Here is a 23866-nt window from a genome sequence, read left to right as displayed (position 1 = left end):
TGTCTGCGACAGAGGAATCGCTTGGAAAGTCATTTGGTGGAAAGTTGGCGTTAGGTGCAGAGGAGGCTGGAGTGACAGGATCAGGATCATGCAACAAACTTCCACCAAAAGAAATCCTATTCTTAAGCAAACTCAGGATGGGATGACAGCATCCGACCTCATGAAGTCTGGCTCTTCTCCAAGAGAAACTTCCTTAGTCACCACAAAATCATGCCAAGAAAATGGTTGGGTGCGAGGCAGCAGTGGTGTGATAAATTTACAAATGTGTGTAAACTATTACATGTATTTGTTGATAATGACATCCGCATAAAGACTATAGATTTGCCTTAAGAAAAAGGAACCATTTCAATAGGGGTCCAAGCTTGATGGGGTTGGCAATTCAGTACCAGCATGCATGGTGGGGTGGTGCAATTTTCAGGACTGGCTATTTCCTCTACAGGGACCTTAGGCAAAAAGAATTTGACAATTCTGCCAGCAAAGGGGGCCATAACAAAAAACACGTATTTTTCCCTATAACTCCTATACCTTACAACATAAATGTAAAAACCTTATAGCCACGCATTTCCTGAATGGAAGGTTGTTTGTCCAATCTGCCTGAGATATAGCATCTACAGATGGCCCAGACAAAAAGTTATGAAAATAATTTAGCTTGGTTCAAAAATACAAAAATAACGTACTAACACATTTCTGTAGCTGGCGACCAAAAGCAAACTTTTGCATATCTTGGCCAAAGTAAATGTTATTGATGCAAAACTTAACTTTTCTTTGCCATGCCACTCTGATGCTCTGGACCAAATTTGGCAATGATTTGGGGGCGCTACAAATTTGAAAAGGTTTATGGCAGGCACGGCGTTATGGGCCTGACGGGCCTAGGCCCACCCACTTTTCAACAGGCCCACCCAAAACATTTCCTCAAAAAACATTAATTAATTAATATATTATAATTTGGTGAAGAATTATTACGCACGAACGGTTTCAGAGTCATCGCTGCAACCAGGAGATGAAGGAGAGCTGAGATCCACAACGCCTAGCACATCTTTGTCTCGGACACCGCAGGGTGCTAGCGATGCTAGCGCGGCCAGCGCCGGTGCTATAGCCTATGAGCCCGCAACTCAACCAGTGCTAAAGTATCCGGTCACTTCTTCTTTAGGGAGTTTAGTTGTGTAGGACCGCCAGAGGATAACAGTAAGGTATGTGGCTACACTGCCTGTATTGTATTATGTCGTTATATGAGATATATGGATTAAAATAATCAATTCATAACCGGCTACAGAGCTGCAGGGGCAGTTCTATTTCCATAACAGCTTGTTACTGTTGTCAAGTTGTTGTTCCCTCATGGTTTTCTCTTGTTATGGCCAATAATGCTTTAGGGCTATTAATGCGATTTATTTATTTTTGTTAAACATGTTTATAACATGAATCATCACACTAAAGTAAGGAAATAACTTGAGTCTTGTTTTACATGACAGATGACGTTGTCAATGAACACGTTCTGTGGCCGAGTATTGATTGAAACTGTCGGGCAGTGTTGTTGATCTGTATATTGTTGAAAACTTAAAACAGTTGAAAAGTACTGTGAAATATTCGGCCTCATGTTATACGAGCAGAACTAAACTATGTTTTGGGGAAATATTAGATTCCTGACCACTTTTACAGTCTATAGGCCTGAGGTTAGGAGAGATGCGCTATAGCACAGCCAGGTATGGTGGCAATGGAGAGTCCAAAGCGCTCTTCTTTTGGTCAGAACCAAGGAGAGCAATCGCGGATAGGTCCGTCTTTTGCACCGAAACTTTTTACAATGCAACAACATATAAATAGCATCAAGCTATTACAATCTTTATTATGTAAGCACATATAATATATATAATATAACAGTATATTAGTCATTTTTATTAGGTTAAAAAGGGATTTGATAACGTTTTTAATTTAAGGCCCACCCACAATTGGTCTGGCCCATCCCAAACTGGAATCCTGGCGCCGTGCCTGGTTTATGTGCCCTATCTTGCACCCAGCACAATTTCCTTTGTACACTGACGCATGTATCATTCCTATTTTGCACCCTACGCACAGCGGACTTTTCCCTCCACAGACTCACGTCGGTAAATTAGGGAATGTATTTGCGCTCCCGGGGGCGGTTCAGCAAAAAGAGGAGGTGTGTTCCGGCGCAAATGTTCCCTGGTGCTATTTGGCAGTTTCAGAAAACAATACCGCTACAGACCAGGAAAAACCTGGTCTAAAGTCAGTGGCACGTTATTCAGATGCTATTTTAAAGGCACATGCTTGGCCGCACACTGCGCATACACTTTGCTTCTCTCATCTCATGGACCCAGCAGTTCCCATTTTTGCAAACCATACATAAATACAAGGAGAAATATGACCTTGTTTTACACAACATTTCCATGAATCATAGATGTGTTGATGACATAAATGAGGAAATATTAGAGGACTCAAGGAGATGTGATGTTGAACTGCATGTGCCGATGCCATTTAACCCAAATGCCCCAGCAGCAGTACGGGAGAGGAGAGACAGAAGAGCTGCATCGTCTGTAGTGAGGTAATCCCGGTTTAATGTTAGACTATATTGTATCAAAAATATCACCATGCATTCATAACCTCGTGATTCAGTGAGAGTGAGCCCAAAACATCGGAAAGTATGTTTTTGTGACATTCCTTTCTTCACATTTTTTCAAAAAGAAAAAATTATAATTTAATTCAATTCAGTTCAATTTTATTTATAGTATCAAATCATAACAAGAGTTATCTCAGGACACTTTACAGATAGAGTAGGTCTAGACCACACTCTATGAAGACCCAACAATTTCAGTAATTCCCCCAAGCAAACGTCGGTCTCCTCGGCTGTGAACCGTTCCTGGCGTTCGCCCGTGGATGTATTAAGAGCGTGCGCCAGGCAAATCCGCCATTATAATAGCAATCTGCCATGGAACAAGCGCGCCTGCTTTTAAAGGGAATGTGAGATAATGCTCTGATTGGTTTATTGCATGTTACGCCCAAACCACACCTATGAGTAATGTAGCTACTTCAGACCAACCCATTTTAGATTTGCGTCGGGCGCAAGAGTCATTTATCCCGCCGGTATCATAGCAACAGCGAGAGTTCCGCCCACAAAGCTACTTGCGTTTGATACTTGCATTTCAGATCATTAAAATCTCATGAAGGGCTCATGTGATTTTTACTAAATATGGAGGATACGATCTGGTGCCACTCCTGAGGCCACACCTACAATGGTGTACCGAAAAAATAAATGCATTCATGCTTTTTAAACGCATTTATAAAATGAGGAGAAAATGGGAGTTTTGCAATTTTAATTTACGACAAACACTGCAGCTCAGACATTTGCCTAGCATCCATTGCACTTTTACAGACTCCGCTGGTCGTTGTTTGTTGAAAGAAACACCCAAAAGAAAAGTTGAGTAGAGAAGCGAGGTGAGGTGTGCAGGTACTGACAGCTTTCTGTCTGGTCTGATTACAACCACAAAAACAAACTTTAAAGATCTTAAAGTACGTGTAAAGGATTAAACTGAGAGGACCAAAGACTACAAGACAAGTGTAAATGAGTCCATGAATGTTACTGACTCTAGTTTCAGAGCAGGCCAGTTTGACAATAGAGTAATGATCACAGTAAACTGTGTTAAAGATATTCCCACACAGCTGTAAAGGAGCACTTAAAGATATTGTGACAGCAACTCCAACAAATGAAGCTCAGGGCAAATTCTTTCAGGAAGACGTCATTAACCCAATCACTACACATTCTTAAATCAGCTGTTCAAGAAGTGGCGCTGTCAGTTAAACCAATAAGACTTGGCCATGAGATTCAAGGGCCAATCACAGCCTTATAACTCTGCTTTAAATCTGTTCTCTCCTTGTGCTGTCAGCTGTCATTTCAGGCAAAGCGCTCGGCCCTCCTCCTCCCCTGCCGCCTCCGGTCGTTGTGTTTCTCCGGCTGACCGCTCCGTTGCCTCTTCGGTCCGGTCTCTGGTCTCTTTGCCGTGTCTTGCCAGTGTCTGGGCTCCATCGGGGGGTTATTTTTCTATTCCCTACCCCTTTAAGAAGATTAATTCGATGGAGTCAAATCTCCAAAAGACTTTGTACATTCAATATCATACAGTTGTACAATAAATATCTTTGCATATCTGCAAAACGAAGTCTCTCCTGATTGAAATGGTATAACCATTATAGAATAATAAGCACGACAACCTTGGTGGATGTCATACGTGTGTTATATTGCAGAGGATAACAGATAGCAAGATATCTGTCATAAGACAGAATGGATAAATTATGAAATTGTATATGATCATTCAAGTTTGCACAGGATAAACAGTTGACAATGTTACATTTTGTAGGAGATTCGCAAAAATCAAATTAGTTTAAATGTCAAATTTACATTTATTCTGGACTCACTATATTAACACACAAGCAGTACTCAGCCTGCAAACAGTTAAGGCATTTTAAGACAAAATTTCTTACAATAACACAGATTCTCCAAACCATGTTCAAACGCAATATAATGTTTAGGTTAGTTTTCTATATATAGAAAATATAATACAAAAATCTGCAATTCAATGTGAATAACAAAACAAATACATGTAAAAAGACAGATTTCAGACAGATTTCTTTAAACCAATTGGAATCGTTAAGCTCTGGACACAGTGACAATGGCTCTTTAAATAGACTCGGGAAGTGAAGAATGGGCAGTCAGTGTTGAGCTCTATTCAGGCATTTAGCCCCCTGCTAAATACATGCACCTAAGTCTACCACAGGCAGTGTTGAGCTCTCATCAGGATCAGCACAAAAAAACAAGTGAGGTCATTGCCCAGTGGGCCAGTTGACCCACAAGAATGAGCATAAAGGTTTGGTTTATTGCTCCCCAAATGGCAGGCAAGGGCAGCGGCCTTAATATGTTGAGCTAGAGCTAGAGAAGAATGTTGACCATAACAACTCAATATATAATAGTTGGGCTCATCTGGATGCACAGGGCTATTTCTGGAACCAAATTAGGGCCTTGAGTTACACAGTCAGAGATGTCTGGAAAGTGCAGGTATAAGGGCCTGGATGACTGATGTGGGTTTCCCCCCGGAGAACAAGTTGGTCACCTCTATGTCCTTGCATGTCACTGAAAAGAAACTGACTGCATCTGAAACTGTTTTGTTTTGTGCTATTAGACCTCTTTTTTAGTCATGTTGTCCATAAGGAGCACCATATAGGAGTATATGGCAATTCAGAGGGGTAGTTGGTACATGCACATTTTATGGCCAAAGCTCAATGACCGACCCTAGAAGTCTTACCATTAAACTAGTGACCCGGTGAATATTAATGCCAAACTCAAGCCTTAAGTACGGCAGCCCACAAACCAATGGATCACGTTATGGCTGTTACGTCCACTATTATTTCAATCTATGTGTTGACTACAAAACTGGTTCTAAGAATATTAAATGTAACCTCTCTTAAGCTCTGGAACCAGGAGCTGGCCTTTTCCTATTCCTATTTCTTTTAATTTCTTTGAACTTGCATTTCAGTGTACAGAAGTGTGTTGGAAAATTGAATGACTTGCACGGCTCTGCTCCGAAAAACAACCCTTGGATCCTTTTTACAAGCAGTAATATCAACCCATTTTAAAGTTTTGTTGCACTGGCCCAGTATCGCAAAACTATTGATGCAACTTCCCTCAAAACATTATAAAATGTTATAAAATCGTAGTGACATGACTCTGTTGAGCAGAGTTAAAGGGGACATTTTAGTGGACGTACACATATATAAGAGGCACCAAGACTTTCTTCACCTCTGTTATTAGAGCTGGGTTTAATAAATTGATTTTCCAAATAAAATCATTGTTTATTTGAATGATACGATATTTGTTCATAAAATCCCGAAATGGATCTTTTAAGAGTGTCCGTTTCAAAGCTTGTATGAAGGTATTGGTATCATATCAAACTAAACGATTTAAGGAATACATATTATGCTAAATGAAGTTCCAAAGTCAGTGGACATTAAACACATCTTTAACAGTTTACATTTTACCGAAGACAAGACTTTTACATAAGCCACGTATTTTTGACATTTGCAGACCATACATTAAAGGGTTAAAGATTGGTTGGCAAATAAGAACGTATAATGACAAAAAAATGCGCAACATCATGGGTACACTGCTCATATCAAACCTGCTCTGTACTATTTCAAAGAAAGAACCAAAGAAAAAGTTGAGTAGAGAAGCGAGGTGAGGTGTGCAGGTACTGACAGCTTTCTGTCTGGTCTGTTTGGAACCAGAAAAACACACTTTAAGAATCTTGATGTACGTGTAAAGGATTAAACTGAGAGGACCAAAGACTATAAAACAAGTGTAAATGAGTCCATAAATGTTGTTCACTGTGGCGACAGAGCAGGCCAGTTTGACAATAGAGTAGTTGTCACAGTAAACTTTGTCAATGATGTTCCCACACAGCTGTAAAGAGGAACTCAAAGATATTTTGACAGCAACTTCAATCAATGGGAATAACCATGTTAGAGCAATAAGCATGGCAACCTTGTTAGATGTCATACGTGTGTTATATTGCAGAGGATAACAGATAGCAAGATATCTGTCATAAGACATTACGGATAAATTAATCATTTCTATAGTTCCATATACAAACACACAATAAATTTGCAGGAAACAAAGAGAAGCAGAAACTGTGTGAATGTCAGAGAGGACCTGAACCAGAAGGAAAGGGAACATCGTTGTACTACCAAACAGTTCATTTACAAACAGGCTGCACAGAAAAAGGTACATAGGTTCATGTAAGCTCCTGTTCATACAGATAACCACAATCAACAAAAGATTGGCACAAACTATTACAGCATAAAAACACATAATAATTGTGAAAAATAAGTATTTAAAGAGCCCAATATCAAAGTATGCACCAAAAGTGAAATATGAAACCTGTGTAGAGTTTATCATGATCATCCATTTGGTTCACAACACAACCTTTCAAGTTTGCACAGGATGAACAGTTGAAAATGTTACATTTTGTAGGAGGTTAGCAGAAATCAAATTGGTTTAAATGTTATATGTACGCTTATCCTGGACTTATTGCATTAACACACAAGCAGTATTCAGCTTGCAGACAGTAAATACATCAATTCTCACAATAACACAGATTCTCCTAATTTACCATTTACCTTACTTAAAGTCAATATAATGTTCAGGTTAGAAATGACAGAACACAGTTCATGACATTGCATGAATTCTTACATTCATTTGCTGTGACTGAGATGAAACTCTGTGTCTGCTTCTTTTAAATCTTTTCAAGTCAGAGGGTGTGCACATCAGCAGTCTGGCCTCATTACCACGGGACACATCTAACTGATATCTGAACTTCTACTCTGTCCATATTCAAAAACAACATTGGTCAGTAAAACAAAACTAAAATAAGCAAACATGAATTGATTCTTTTTCCCCCATGACATATACTCTACTGTAGTTATCAATCAGTTAGTCAATCAACCTAAAATTGATCGGCATCTATTTTTGATAACCAAATATCATTTGTCAATTTTAATAACAAAGTAATGTTTTTCTATGTATAGAACTTTTATACAAAAAGCGCAATTTAATGTAATTCACAAAACATTAGAAATACATGTAAAAAAGACAGATTAAGAAACAGGACCTTTAAAACTGAGACTGTCCTCCGAAAAACAACCTCATAGGTTGTTTGTCCAAGAAAATATTATGACCCATTTACATTTATTGGAAGCCAGTGCTGCCCTCTTGTGCTGTAGTAGTTATGGCGAGAGGAAAGCAGGAAGTCATGTAACCTGGTATTAAAGTGATGGTTCGGAGTAATTTACCCTAGGGTCCTTTGCACCACGACCTCGAGCCAAACACCCCCCCAGAAGCTTTTTTCACCTGGGTCTAACATTGGGCGAGTTAGCGTAGAGTAGCGTTAGCCGCTGAATAGCTTAGCGCAGGGGCTAATGGACCCACGTTTGTATCTCGTAAATGACCCAACTAATGATGCCCGAAATGATACCAAAGGTCTACACTAGTACATATAGGTTATGCAATCATAAAACGATGGATTGGAAAGTTTGTAAGTATACCAGAAGTTTATGTAAATAACACTTGCCTGCTGGCTTCTGCTCTCTGCTGTTGTTGTTGCTGCAGTAAGACGAGTGCTTAGGGCCGTCTACAAATTACAACACCGAAAAGAGATGCAACAAAAATATTTTTTAATTTAACTTATTTTTTAAAGTAAGTGCTGTAATATAACTAGCAGGAGACAAGTAATAATTGAGGTAAGTTTGGAGACATTACCTTATTTAATCATTAAATTAAATATTAAATATTTTTGTTGTATCTCTTTTCGGTGTAGTAATTTGTAGACGTCCCTAAGCACTCGTCTAACTGCAGGTAGCAGCAGCAGCAGCAACAGAGAGCAGAAGAGAGCAGGCAAGTGTTATAAACTTCTGGTGTACTTACAAACTTTCCAATCCATCGTTTTATGAGTGCATAACCTATTTGTACTTGTGTAGACCTTTGGTATCATTTCGGGCATTATTAGTGGGGTCATTTACGAGATACAAACGTGGGTACATTGGCCCCTGCGCTAAGCTATTCAGCTGCTAACGCTACTCTACGCTAACTCGCCCAATGTTAGACCCAGGTGAAAAAAGCTTCTGGGGGGGTGTTTGGCTCGAGATAACCGAGTAATTATTTGTCAATACTAATAATAAAGTAATTTTTTTTACAGGAACGTATTTACAAAAAGCTGCAATTTAATGTGATTCACAAAACATTACAAATACATGTTGATAGGATCATTAAAACCGACACCTGTTCTCCTTTTGGAGGTCGTTTTTACAAGCAGAAATTATGACCCATATTAACGTTTATTGGTAGGCAGCACCGCCCTCTTGTGCCATGGTAAACATGGCGAGAGCAAAGCAAGAAGTCAAGTATCTCGGTATTAAGACTATGCTGCAACTACCATGCCAAGAAGTAATGCCAATTCATTACTGCCTCACACCTGCATTCTATCTAATTTCCGGCAGGGGGCGACTCCACTGCCTTAAAAATGTTTTCAGTTTCTATAGAAGTCTATGAAGAAATGACCCTACTTCTCACTTGATTTATGACCTCAGTAAACGTTTTCATAATGTATGTATATTATTTCAATCATTTGCGTTGTTTGCATTTTTTTAAACCAATCGGAATCGTTATTGTTTAGCTCCGGACACAGTGACGATGGTTCTTTGAAATCTCGGGAAGTGAAGAATGGGCAGTCAGTGTTGAGCTCTATTCAGGCATTTAGCCCCCTGCTAAATACATGCACCTAAGTCTACCACAGGCAGTGTTGAGCTCTCCTCAGGCTCAGGACAAAAAAACAAGTGAGGTCACAGTGGGCTGTTGACCCACAAGAATAAGCATAAAGGTTTGGTTTATTGCTCCCCAAATGGCAGGCAAGGTCAGAGGCCTTAGTATGTTGAGCTAGAGCTAGAGAAGAATGTTGACCATAACAACTCAATATATAATAGTCGTGCTCATCTGTATGCACAGGGCCATTGCTAGAACCAAATTAGGGCCTTGAGTTACACAGTCAGAGATGCCTGGAAAGTGCAGGTATAAGGGCCTGGATGACTGATGTGGGTTTCCTGTTATGCTTTTGTTTTGTGCTATTAGTTCTAAGAATTTAAAATGTAACCTGTCTTAAGCTCTGGAACCAGGAGCTGGCCTTTTTCCTATTCCTATTTCCTTTAATTTCCTTGAACTTGCATTTCAGTGTACAGAAGTGTGTTGGAAAATTGAGTGACTTGCACTGCTCTCCTCCGAAAGACAACCCTTGGATCGTTTTTACAAGCAGTAATATCAAACCATTTTTAAATTTTTTAAATTCAAACACATCTTTAACATTAGTTTACATTTTACCAAAGACAAGACTTTTACATAAGCCACGTATTTTTGACATTTGCAGACCATACATTAAAGGGTTAAAGATTGGTTGGCAGGTCAGAAAGTATAATGACAAAAAATGCGCAACATCATGGGTACACTGCTCATATTAAACCTGCTCTGTAATATTTCAAAGAAAGAACCAAAGAAAAGTTGAGTACAGAAGAAGGTGAGGTGTGCAGGTACTGACAGCTTTCTGTCTGGTCTGTTTGGAACCAGAAAAACACACTTTAAAGATCTTGATGTATGTGTAAAGGATTAAACTGAGAGGACCAAAGACTATAAGACAAGTGTAAATGAGTCCATAAATGTTGTTCACTGTGGCGACAGAGCAGGCCAGTTTGACAATAGAGTAGTTATCACAGTAAACTTTGTCAATGATGTTCCCACACAGCTGTAAAGAGGAACTCAAAGATATTTTGACAGCAACTTCAATCAATGGGTATAACCATGTTAGAGCAATAAGCATGGCAACCTTGTTAGATGTCATACGTGTGTTATATTGCAGAGGATAACAGATAGCAAGATATCTGTCATAAGACATTACGGATAAATTAATAATTTCTATAGTTCCATATGCAAACACACAATAAATCTGCAGGAAACAAAGAGAAGCAGAAACAGTGTGAATGTCAGAGAGGACCTGAACCAGAAGGAAAGGGAACATCGTTGTACTACCAAACAGTTCATTTACAAACAGGCTGCACAGAAAGAGGTACATAGGTTCATGTAAGCTTCTGTTCATACAGATAAGCACAATCAACAAAAGATTAGCACAAACTATTACAGCATAAAAACAGATAATAATCGTGAAAAGTAAGTATTTAAAGAGTCCAATATCAAAGTATGCACCAAAAGTGAAATATGAAACCTGTGTAGAGTTTATCATGATCATCCCTTTGGTTCACAACACAGCCTTTCAAGTTTGCACACGGTGAACAGTTATCAATGTTACATTATGTAGGAGATTAGCAGAAATCAAATTGGTTTAAATGTTATATGTACGCTTATCCTGGACTTATTGCATTAACACACAAGCAGTATTCAGCCTGCAGACAGTAAATACATCAATTCTCACAATAACACAGATTCTCCTAATTTACCATTTACCTTACTTAAAGTCAATATAATGTTCAGGTTAGAAATGACAGAACACAGTTCATGACATTGCATGAATTCTTACATTCATTTGCTGTGACTGAGATGAAACTCTGTGTCTGCTTCTTTTAAATCTTTTCAAGTCAGAGGGTGTGCACATCAGCAGTCTGGCCTCATTACCACGGGACACATCTAACTGATATCTGAACTTCTACTCTGTCCATATTCAAAAACAACATTGGTCAGTAAAACAAAACTAAAATAAGCAAACATGAATTGATTCTTTTTCCCCCATGACATATACTCTACTGTAGTTATCAATCAGTTAGTCAATCAACCTAAAATTGATCGGCATCTATTTTTGATAACCAAATATCATTTGTCAATTTTAATAACAAAGTAATGTTTTTCTATGTATAGAACTTTTATACAAAAAGCGCAATTTAATGTAATTCACAAAACATTAGAAATACATGTAAAAAAAGACAGATTAAGAAACAGGACCTTTAAAACTGAGACTGTCCTCCGAAAAAACAACCTCATAGGTTGTTTGTCCAAGAAAATATTATGACCCATTTACATTTATTGGAAGCCAGTGCTGCCCTCTTGTGCTGTAGTAGTTATGGCGAGAGGAAAGCAGGAAGTCATGTAACCTGGTATTAAAGTGATGGTTCGGAGTAATTTACCCTAGGGTCCTTTGCACCACGACCTCGAAAGCCAAACACCCCCAGAAGCTTTTTTTTCACCTGGGTCTAACATTGGGCGAGTTAGCGTAGAGTGGCGTTAGTCGCTGAATAGCTTAGCGCAGGGGCTAATGGACCCACGTTTGTATCTCGTAAATGACCCAACTAATGATGCCCGAAATGATACCAAAGGTCTACACTAGTACATATAGGTTATGCAATCATAAAACGATGGATTGGAAAGTTTGTAAGTATACCAGAAGTTTATGTAAATAACACTTGCCTGCTGGCTTCTGCTCTCTGCTGTTGTTGTTGCTGCAGTAAGACGAGTGCTTAGGGCCGTCTACAAATTACAACACCGAAAAGAGATGCAACAAAAATATTTTTTAATTTAACTTATTTTTTAAAGTAAGTGCTGTAATATAACTAGCAGGAGACAAGTAATAATTGAGGTAAGTTTGGAGACATTACCTTATTTAATCATTAAATTAAATATTAAATATTTTTGTTGTATCTCTTTTCGGTGTAGTAATTTGTAGACGTCCCTAAGCACTCGTCTAACTGCAGGTAGCAGCAGCAGCAGCAACAGAGAGCAGAAGAGAGCAGGCAAGTGTTATAAACTTCTGGTGTACTTACAAACTTTCCAATCCATCGTTTTATGAGTGCATAACCTATTTGTACTTGTGTAGACCTTTGGTATCATTTCGGCATTATTAGGGGTCATTTATTTAGATACAAACGTGGGTACATTGGCCCCTGCGCTAAGCTATTCAGCTGCTAACGCTACTCTACGCTAACTCGCCCAATGTTAGACCCAGGTGAAAAAAGCTTCTGGGGGGGTGTTTGGCTCGAGATAACCGAGTAATTATTTGTCAATACTAATAATAAAGTAATTTTTTTTACAGGAACGTATTTACAAAAAGCTGCAATTTAATGTGATTCACAAAACATTACAAATACATGTTGATAGGATCATTAAAACCGACACCTGTTCTCCTTTTGGAGGTCGTTTTTACAAGCAGAAATTATGACCCATATTAACGTTTATTGGTAGGCAGCACCGCCCTCTTGTGCCATGGTAAACATGGCGAGAGCAAAGCAAGAAGTCAAGTATCTCGGTATTAAGACTATGCTGCAACTACCATGCCAAGAAGTAATGCCAATTCATTACTGCCTCACACCTGCATTCTATCTAATTTCCGGCAGGGGGCGACTCCACTGCCTTAAAAATGTTTTCAGTTTCTATAGAAGTCTATGAAGAAATGACCCTACTTCTCACTTGATTTATGACCTCAGTAAACGTTTTCATAATGTATGTATATTATTTCAATCATTTGCGTTGTTTGCATTTTTTAAACCAATCGGAATCGTTATTGTTTAGCTCCGGACACAGTGACGATGGTTCTTTGAAATCTCGGGAAGTGAAGAATGGGCAGTCAGTGTTGAGCTCTATTCAGGCATTTAGCCCCCTGCTAAATACATGCACCTAAGTCTACCACAGGCAGTGTTGAGCTCTCCTCAGGCTCAGGACAAAAAAACAAGTGAGGTCACAGTGGGCTGTTGACCCACAAGAATAAGCATAAAGGTTTGGTTTATTGCTCCCCAAATGGCAGGCAAGGTCAGAGGCCTTAGTATGTTGAGCTAGAGCTAGAGAAGAATGTTGACCATAACAACTCAATATATAATAGTCGTGCTCATCTGTATGCACAGGGCCATTGCTAGAACCAAATTAGGGCCTTGAGTTACACAGTCAGAGATGCCTGGAAAGTGCAGGTATAAGGGCCTGGATGACTGATGTGGGTTTCCTGTTATGCTTTTGTTTTGTGCTATTAGTTCTAAGAATTTAAAATGTAACCTGTCTTAAGCTCTGGAACCAGGAGCTGGCCTTTTTCCTATTCCTATTTCCTTTAATTTCCTTGAACTTGCATTTCAGTGTACAGAAGTGTGTTGGAAAATTGAGTGACTTGCACTGCTCTCCTCCGAAAGACAACCCTTGGATCGTTTTTACAAGCAGTAATATCAAACCATTTTTAAATTTTTTAAATTCAAACACATCTTTAACATTAGTTTACATTTTACCAAAGACAAGACTTTTACATAAGCCACGTATTTTTGACATTTGCAGACCATACATTAAAGGGTTAAAGATTGGTTGGCAGGTCAGAAAGTATAATGACAAAAAAATGCGCAACATCATGGGTACACTGCTCATATTAAACCTGCTCTGTAATATTTCAAAGAAAGAACCAAAGAAAAAGTTGAGTACAGAAGCAAGGTGAGGTGTGCAGGTACTGACAGCTTTCTGTCTGGTCTGTTTGGAACCAGAAAAACACACTTTAAAGATCTTGATGTATGTGTAAAGGATTAAACTGAGAGGACCAAAGACTATAAGACAAGTGTAAATGAGTCCATAAATGTTGTTCACTGTGGCGACAGAGCAGGCCAGTTTGACAATAGAGTAGTTATCACAGTAAACTTTGTCAATGATGTTCCCACACAGCTGTAAAGAGGAACTCAAAGATATTTTGACAGCAACTTCAATCAATGGGTATAACCATGTTAGAGCAATAAGCATGGCAACCTTGTTAGATGTCATACGTGTGTTATATTGCAGAGAGGATAACAGATAGCAAGATATCTGTCATAAGACATTACGGATAAATTAATAATTTCTATAGTTCCATATGCAAACACACAATAAATCTGCAGGAAACAAAGAGAAGCAGAAACAGTGTGAATGTCAGAGAGGACCTGAACCAGAAGGAAAGGGAACATCGTTGTACTACCAAACAGTTCATTTACAAACAGGCTGCACAGAAAGAGGTACATAGGTTCATGTAAGCTTCTGTTCATACAGATAAGCACAATCAACAAAAGATTAGCACAAACTATTACAGCATAAAAACAGATAATAATCGTGAAAAGTAAGTATTTAAAGAGTCCAATATCAAAGTATGCACCAAAAGTGAAATATGAAACCTGTGTAGAGTTTATCATGATCATCCCTTTGGTTCACAACACAGCCTTTCAAGTTTGCACACGGTGAACAGTTATCAATGTTACATTATGTAGGAGATTAGCAGAAATCAAATTGGTTTAAATGTTATATGTACGCTTATCCTGGACTTATTGCATTAACACACAAGCAGTATTCAGCCTGCAGACAGTAAATACATCAATTCTCACAATAACACAGATTCTCCTAATTTACCATTTACCTTACTTAAAGTCAATATAATGTTCAGGTTAGAAATGACAGAACACAGTTCATGACATTGCATGAATTCTTACATTCATTTGCTGTGACTGAGATGAAACTCTGCGTCTGCTTCTTTTAAATCTTTTCAAGTCAGAGGGTGTGCACATCAGCAGTCTGGCCTCATTACCATAGGACACATCTAACTGATATCTGAACTTCTACTCTGTCCATATTCAAAAACAACATTGGTCAGTAAAACAAAACTAAAATAAGCAAACATGAATTGATTATTTTTCCCCCATGACATATATTCTACTGTAGTTATCAATCAGTTAGTCAATCAACCTAAAATTGATCGGCATCTATTTTTGATAACCAAATATCATTTGTCAATTTTAATAACAAAGTAATGTTTTTCTATGTATAGAACTTTTATACAAAAAGCGCATTTAATGTAATTCACAAAAACATTAGAAATACATGTAAAAAAGACAGATAAAGTAACGGGACCTTTAAAACTGAGACTGTCCTCCGAAAAACAACCTCATAGGTCATTTGTCCAAGAAGAAATTATGAACTATTTACATTTATTGGAAGCCACTGCTGCCCTCTTGTGCCGTAGTAGTTATGGCGAGAGCAAAGCAGGAAGTCATGTAATCTGGTATTAAGACCAAGCAGCAACTTCGTGCCAAGAAGTAATGCCAATGCATAACATTCTATCCAAACAAGTCAGTTTCTATAGAAGTCTATGAAAAAAATTACCCTACTTCTCACTTGATTTATGACCTCAGTAAACATTTTCATAATGATTTTTTTGGTCCCAATCTTTGTCCTTGTTTGCATTTCTTAAAACCAATCGGAATCATTAAGGTCCAGACACAGTGACGATGCCGTGTTGAGATCTATTCAGGCTTAGTGCAAAAAAACAAGTGAGGTAATATCGCGGTTAGCCCACAAAAATGGGCATAAAGATTTAGTTCATGTCTCCACAAATGGAAGGCAAGGTCAGTGTCACGGAATGAACAGGAGTCTGACTGGTGGTGAGTGAATCCTAGCTTTATTCACAAAAATCCAACTGGAGGAAGAGTGAGCAGGCCAAAAACAGACAGAACTTAGCTGCGGTGGTGTAAGACTCAGGGCGGCAGCAGACGGCAGGAGGATGATAGCAGGTAGGAACTCAATGTGGCAATAGGTTGGTAACAGGAGAGAGTCTGGGTCTTAATGATGAGACCAGTCAAAGAGTGAATGAGCATGTGCCGAATATAAAGATGGTGGGCTAACGAGGTGCAGGTGGTGAACTGATGACGTGGTCTGGTGAAGTGCAGGTGTGAGTGATCAGTATTGAGGAGGAGAGCGGGGTCCAAGATGTCATCGCGTGGTACCCACGACCGTTCTTCTGGACCGTAGTCCTCCCAATCGACCAGGTACTCAAGGCGTGGACCTCGCCGCCGTGAGTCCATGATGGCGCGGACTCGGTAGATAGCCTCCTCGTCGACGGGAACGTGAGGAGGAGGAGGCACCTCGGTGTCAGGGTCTGTGGAAGGAGGAGAGACAGGGTTAATGAAGGGTTTCAGAAGAGATACATGGAATGATGTATCACATGGATTTTGTATTGAGGCGGAAAGTTTAGCCTGTAAGTGACGTCGTTCAGCTGCTTCTGTATGGTGAAAGGTCCTATGTATCAAGGACTCAGCTTGCGGCAGGGCAGGCGGAGGCGGAGGTCCCGAGTTGAAAGCCACACCTTTTGGCCAGGTTGGTACTGAGGAGGGTCGGACCAACGATGGTCTGCTTGTTCCTTATGCTTCCACACAGCTTGTTGGAGCTGTACGTGAGCCGATTCCCAAACCCTCTTACTTTGATGGAACCAGTAGTTGACGGCCAGCACCTCCGAGGGCTCACCCGACCAGGGGAAGAGAGGTGGTTGGTAGCCCAGGATGCACTGAAACGGGGTGAGCCCCGTAGTGGATTCTCGAAGAGAGTTTTGGGCGACTGAGGAGCGAGAGGGTACGCCTGCCACCCGGATGTCCCGAACCCAGAGCGGTGTGAGCTGAGTCCAGAAGGGTGGCATGAAACTGACAACGGACGAAGGTTAACCCCTCTGGACCTCCCGGCTTAGCGCGATGAAGAATGTTCTTCTGGGCGATCTGCTCGTTGATGTCCCAGATGATCGTGCTGACGAACATGGTTTGAGGGAGGATAGGTTCGGGTTGGAGATCTTCGGATGATGCCTGATGGAGACGAGAGAGAGCATCCGCTTTGCCATTCTTACTGCCCGGGCGGTAGGTGATGAGGAAGTCAAAGCGGGTGAAGAAGAGGGCCCAACGAGCTTGGCGGGGATTTAACCGCTTAGCCTCTCTGGTGTATTCCAGATTGCGGTGGTCCGTTATGACCTCAAACTGGTGATTGGCTCCCTCCAGCCAATGCCTCCATTCCTCTAGGGCAAGCTTTATGGCAAGCAGTTCTCGATTCCCGATGTCACTGTTCCGCTCTGCCGGGGAAAGCTTCTTGGAAAAGAAGGCACATGGATGGAGTCTGGGAGGAGTCCCCTGCCGCTGGGAGGCTACACCAGTGGAGGATGCGTCGACCTCGACCACGAAGGGCAGGTCTGGGTTGGGATGGATCAGGATGGGAGCGGTCACGAAGGCATCCTTGAGGCGTGTAAAGGTGGTGATGGCTTCTGGAGACAGGGACAGACACTTGGGCTGGCCCATGAGGGCTGAGGTCAGAGGAGTGCTGATGAGGCTGTAGTTGTGAATGAATCTTCTGTAGAAGTTGGCGAACCCAAGGAACCGCTGGAGGTCTTTTACAGTAGCGGGTTGAGGCCAGTTCCTGATGGTATCCATCTGAGCTCCATGTTGGTCGATGATGTAGCCCAGGAACGGCACAGAGGTGGTGTGAAACTCACACTTCTCCAGCTTCAGGTACAGCTTGTGTTCTCTGAGTTTCTCCAGAACTAGACGGATATGCCGCCGAAGCTCAGAAAGGGAGGAGGAATAGACGAGAATATTGTCAATGTAGACCACCACAAATCTGTTGAGGAACTCCCAGAAGACCTTGTTCATGAACCCCCGGAAGACCGCTGGAGCGTTGGACAATCCGAAGGGCATAACCCTATATTCATAATGGCCAGAAGGTGTGACGAATGCCGTCTTCCATTCATCTCCTCGACGAATGCGGATCAAGTTGTATGCACTGCGTAGATCCAGCTTCGTGAAGATGCGGGCCCCACACAGCTGCTCGAGCACAGCAGGAACCAGAAGAAGGGGATAATTGAACTTCACTGTTTGAGAGTTGAGGGACCTGTAGTCAATGCATGGCCTCAAATCCCCGTCCTTCTTGGCCACAAAAAAGAAGCTGGAAGCGGCAGCATAAGTAGATGGGCGGATGAACTGCTGCTGAAGTGCCTCCTTCACATAATCCTCCATGGCCTTCTGCTCCGGGATGGAAAGAGGATAGACCCGGCCTTCAGGGAGAGTGGCTCCGGGTCGCAGGTTGATGGCGCAGTCAAATGGCCGGTATGGAGGTAACTTCGTAGCCAACTCATACTCCCTGTATTTGACAGGGAGTTCCACTTGGTGTTGAACCTCGGGACTTTTGATGGAAGTGGAATAAACGGGAATCCAGGGTTTTGTCTTTGAAGATGAAGAAGGACTGGAAGGGGGAGTCTTCATAATCCTCCTAATTGGTGTGACACAGGAATGGAAACAGTCCTCACCCCATCGAAGGATCTCTCCGGATGTCCAATTAATGGTGGGCTGATGTTGCACTAACCACGGTCGTCCCAGGATGAGCTCAGCAGTGGATTCCTCCAGTACCATGAACGTGATTTCCTCCGAGTGCAGACAGCCTATACGGAGCGTCGGTGTGGGGGAGAAGTGGCTAATCCGGACCCGACCCAGCGGTTTTCCTTGGATGGTTTGGATTCTGAGTTCTTGATGGCTCCGGCGTTTGCGGACCCTTAATTTTTGTAGGAGTGGAGAGGAGATGAAGTTCCCCACTGAGCCTGAGTCGATTAGGGCTTGCACTGCGACACAGATACGTGAGGTTGACACATGTACAGGAGTAAGAATCAGTGTTTCAATCTTCGGAGGAACTCACCGCTGGGTGCTGGGGTCGAACAGGGCAGTCTCCGATGAGATGTTTGTCATCCCCACAGTATAGGCAGAGCTAGAGTTGGATACGGCGCTGATGCTCCATAGGTGACAGGTGGGTAGACTCAATCTGCATGGGCTCAGAAGCTGGAGAAACGACAGTCGGAGCAGAGGGCGGAGGAGTGGCAGTGGTAGCAGGGTTTTCACAGGCAGATAAACGCTGAGACACACGAACGGTCTTCTGAATGAGATTCTCGAGACCCATTGTGTCATCATACACCACCACCAGCTGGCGGTCATCTGGGTTGTGCTTGTGTCAAAAGGCAGTAATGAGTGCAGTCTCATTCCAACCACTGGCTGCCGCCAGAGTGCGAAACCGAAGAGCATATGCACTGTCCTTGGCGAAGCCTGTAAAGTTGGTCATAAACAGTGAGGTCAGCAGCCGCCTGTCCGAAAACTTCCTTAAAGTGCTGAATAAAGTTGGACAGGGATTTCACCACTTGGGAGTCCAAATTCCAGAGAGACTGGGCCCACTGGAGAGCTTGGCCAGACAACAGGGAGATGACAAAAGCCACCCGGGCCGAATCATTGCTGAATTGATGAGCCTGCATTTGGAAGTATAGTGAAACCTGCAGCAAAAAAACGCTGCAATACTCCGCCTCTCCAAAGTCGCTGGTCGGGCCATGGGACTCGTAGAGGCAGCAGACGAAGCAGCGGGTGTTTGCGGAAGCAGATGCTGGCGTGCTGAGAGGAGGATCTCTTCGGGTATGGTGGGTGGATTGACGGGTGGTGAGGGCAGGAGAGACTGACTAACAGCTTGCACCAGCTCCGCGAATGGGTCCCGTAATGGATTCTCCAGGGGCTCCATTGGATTTTGCATTGTGGTCTGGTCTTCTGTCACGGAATGAACAGGAGTCAGACTGGTGGTGAGTGAAGCGTAGCTTTATTCACAAAAATCAAACTGGAGGAACAGTGAGCAGGCCAAAAACAGACAGAACTTAGCTGGGGTGGTGTAAGACTCAGGGCGGCAGCAAACGGCAGGAGGATGATAGCAGGTAGGAACTCAATGTGGCGATAGGTTGGTAACAGGAAAGAGTCTATGTGTCTTGTAATGACGAGACCAGACAAAGAGTGAACGAGCATGTGCCGAATATAAAGATGGTGAACTAATGAAGTGCAGGTGTGAGTCATGAGTATTGAGGAGATAGTGAACAGATGAGAGGAGTGAATGATGGGGAATGTGAACGAGTGGGAGGAGTGAGTGCTGGTGACGGTGGGACCCTGACAGTCAGAGGCCTTAGCATGTTGAGCTGGAGCTAAAGAACAGTGTTGACAATATCAACTAAATATATAATAGTTGGGCTCACCTGTATGCACAGGGCATTTCTTGAACCAATTTTCTGGATTTGGTCTTGAGTCACACAGAGTCAGAGATGCCTGGAAAGTGCAGGTATTCTCTCAAGGACCTGGATGACTGCTGCAGTGTTGGATTTTCCCCCAAAAAACAATTTGGTCACCTCTCTGCCCATGTACTTAACTGAAAAGAAAGTGAATGCATCTGAAACTGAGGGGCTTTACCTAATACCCTCTGTGTAAGTCACATTCTCCATAAGGAACACCATATTCGAGCATAGAGTAATTCATTAGGGTACTTAGTACATGCACATTTTATGGCCAAAGCTCAATGACCAACTCTAGAAATAACATCAAATCAGTGACCCAGGTTATCTAAATGTGTTATGGTAATGCCTGGAAGAAGCCAATGTGCACCAGGTCTTACACACTCACTGTGACACTTCACTATGGTTGCTGTTTTAAACACAGGGAACACGTTAACGTGAATTCAAACTAAACTTAATTTCTAACTGACCGAAGGGTGCCCAGAGATAGACGCAAATATTTTAACATCTGCCCACATTTGCCACCAAGCCCCCACAATTTTGTATAATGTATAGTTATTTATTCACCGACACCTGTTCTCCTTTTGGAGGTCAATTTTACAAGCAGAAATTATGACCCATATTAATGTTTATTGGTAGGCAGCGCCGCCCTCTTGTGCCATGGTAAACATGACGAGAGTAAAGCAGGATGTCAAGTATCTCGGTATTGAGACTATGCTGCAACTACCATGCCAAGAAGTAATGCCAATTCATTACTGCCTCACACCTGCATTCTATCTAATTTCCGGCAGGGGGCGACTCCACTGCCTTAAAAATGTATTCAGTTTCTATAGAAGTCTATGAAAAAATGACCCTACTTCTCACTTGATTTATGACCTCAGTAAACGTTTTCATAATGTATGTATATTATTTCAATCTCTTGCATTGTTTGCATTTCTTTAAATCGGAATCGTTATTGTTTAGCTCCGGACACAGTGACGATGGTTCTTTGAAATCTCGGGAAGTGAAAAATGGTCAGACAGTGTTGAGCTCTATTCAGGCATTTAGCCCCCTGCTAAATACATGCACCTAAGTCTACCACAGGCAGTGTTGAGTTCTCTTCAGGCTCAGCACAACAAAACAAGTGAGGTCATTGCACAGTGGGCTGTTGACCCACAAGAATGAGCATAAAGGTTTGGTTTATTGCTTCCCAAATGGCAGGCAAGGTCAGAGGCCTTAGTATGTTGAGCTAGAGCTAGAGAAGAATGTTGACCATAACAACTCAATATATAATGGTTGGGCTCATTTGTATGCACAGGGCCATTTCTGAAACCAAATTAGGGCCTTGAGTTACACAGTCAGGGCCTTGAGTTACACAGTCAGAGATGCCTGGAAAGTGTGGGTATTTTCTAATGGATTTTCCCCCAAAGAACAAGTTGGTCACCTCACGTCATTGAAAGAAAACTGACTGCATCTGAAACTGTTATGCTTTTGTTTTGTGCTATTAGACCTCTTTTTTAGTCATGTTGTCCATAAGGAGCACCATATAGGAGTATATGGCAATTCAGAGGGGTAGTTGGTACATGCACATTTTATGGCCAAAGCTCAATGACCGACCCTAGAAGTCTTAACATTAAACCAGTGACCTGGTGAATCTTAATGCCAAACTCAAGCATTAAGTACGGCTGCCCACAAACCAATGGATCACGTCACGGCTGTTAGGTTCACTATTATTTCAGTCTATGTGTTAACTACAAAACTGGTTCTAAGAATATAAAATGTAACCTCTTTTAAGTTCTGGAACCAGGAGCTGGCCTTTTCATATTCCTATTTTCCTTTAATTTCCTTGAAATTGCATTTCAGTGTACAGAAGTGTGTTGGAAAATTGAATGACTTGCACGGCTCTGCTCCGAAAAACAACCCTTGGATCTTTTTTACAAGCAGTAATATCAACCCATTTTTAATTTTTTTTCACCTCTGTTATTAGGGCTGGGTTTAATAAATTGATTTTCCAATTAAAATCGATGTTCATTTGAATGATACGATATTTGTTCATAAAATCCCGAGATGGATCTTTTAAGAGTCTCTGTTTCAAAGCTTGTATGAAGATATTGGTATCATATCAAACTAGACGATTTAAGGAATACACATTATGCTAAATAAAGTTCCAAAGTCAGTGGACATTAAACACATCTTTAAGATTAGTTTACATTTTACCGAAGACAAGACTTTTACATAAGCTACGTATTTTTGACATTTGCAGACCATACATTAAAGGGTTAAATATTGGTTGGCAGGTAAGAAAGTATAATGACAAAAAAATGCGCAACATCACAGGTAATCTGCTCATATCAAACCTGCTCTGTAATATTTCAAAGAAAGAACCAAAGAAAAAGTTAATCAAAGAAGCGAGGTGGGGTGTGCAGGTACTGAGAGCTTTCTGTCTGGTCTGTTTGGAACCAGAAAAACACACTTTAAGGATCATCATGTAGGTGTAAAGGATTAAAATGAGGGGACCAAAAACTACAAGACAAGTGATAAAGAGTCCATAAATGTTGTTCACTGTGGCGACAGAGCAGGCCAGTTTGACAACAGAATAGTTGTCACAGTACACTTTGTTAATGATGTTCCCACACAGCTGTAAAGAGGAACTCAAAGATATTGTGACAGCAACTTCAATAAATGGGAATAACCATGTTAGAGCAATAAGCATGGCTACCTTGTTATATGTCATACTTGTGTTATATTGCAGAGGATAACAGATAGCAAGATATCTGTCATAAGACATTACGGATAAATTAATAATTTCTATAGTTCCATATGCAAACACACAATAAATCTGCAGGAAACAAAAAGAAGCAGAAACAGTGTGAATGTCAGAGAGGATCTGAACCAGAAGGAATGGTAACATCGTTGTACTACCAAAAAGTTCATTTACAAACAGGCTGCACAGAAAACGGTACATAGGTTCATGTAAGCTTCTGTTCATACAGATAATCACAATCAGCAACAGATTTGCACAAACTATTACAGCATAAAAACAAATAATAATCGTGAAAAGTAAGTATTTAAAGAGCCCGATATCAAAGTATGCACCAAGAGTGAAATATGAAACCTGTGTAGAGTTTATCATGATCATCCGTTTGGTTCACAACACAACCTTTCAAGTTTGCACAGGATGAACAATTGACAATGTCACATTTTGTAGGAGGTTAGCAGAAATCAAATTAGTTAAAATGTTAAATGTACGCTTATCCTGGACTCACTGCATTAACACACAAGCAGTATTCAGCCTGCAAACAGTAAAGACATACATTCATACAATAACACAGATTCTCCAAACTTACCATTTACCTTATTAAAGTCAATATAATGTTAAGGTTAGAAATGACAGAACACAGTTCATGACATTGCATGAATCCATACATTCATTTGCTGTGACTGTTTGGCAACTGAGTGGAAACTCTGTG

At 41.1% G+C, this 23866-nt stretch overlaps 2 protein-coding genes across 2 annotated transcripts; both read right to left on the bottom strand.

Annotated features, from left to right (window-relative positions):
• Positions 1 to 6025: 6025 nt before the first annotated feature.
• On the bottom strand, positions 6026 to 6865 carry LOC114553017 (olfactory receptor 2A14-like). The gene has a single exon (XM_028574109.1). It carries the CDS (start codon positions 6863 to 6865, stop codon positions 6026 to 6028), a length of 840 nt encoding a protein of 279 aa, XP_028429910.1.
• Positions 6866 to 22602: 15737 nt separating this feature from the next.
• Positions 22603 to 23529, bottom strand: LOC114553016 (olfactory receptor 2A14-like). The gene has a single exon (XM_028574108.1). The coding sequence runs from the start codon at positions 23527 to 23529 to the stop codon at positions 22603 to 22605; it is 927 nt and encodes a 308-aa protein (XP_028429909.1).
• Positions 23530 to 23866: the final 337 nt, after the last annotated feature.

Source organism: Perca flavescens, chromosome 3 (genome assembly GCF_004354835.1).
Source record: "Perca flavescens isolate YP-PL-M2 chromosome 3, PFLA_1.0, whole genome shotgun sequence".
In the NCBI taxonomy this organism is placed as follows: domain Eukaryota; kingdom Metazoa; phylum Chordata; class Actinopteri; order Perciformes; family Percidae; genus Perca; species Perca flavescens.
The sequence above is the reverse complement of the archived record's forward strand: the minus strand, read 5'-3'. Positions and strand labels throughout refer to the sequence as shown.

Coding starts and splice junctions, on each gene's coding strand:
- LOC114553017 (XM_028574109.1), bottom strand. CDS start 6,865: ATGTGTTTTTATGCTGTAATAGTTTGTGCCAATCTTTTGTTGATTGTG.
- LOC114553016 (XM_028574108.1), bottom strand. CDS start 23,529: ATGATAAACTCTACACAGGTTTCATATTTCACTCTTGGTGCATACTTT.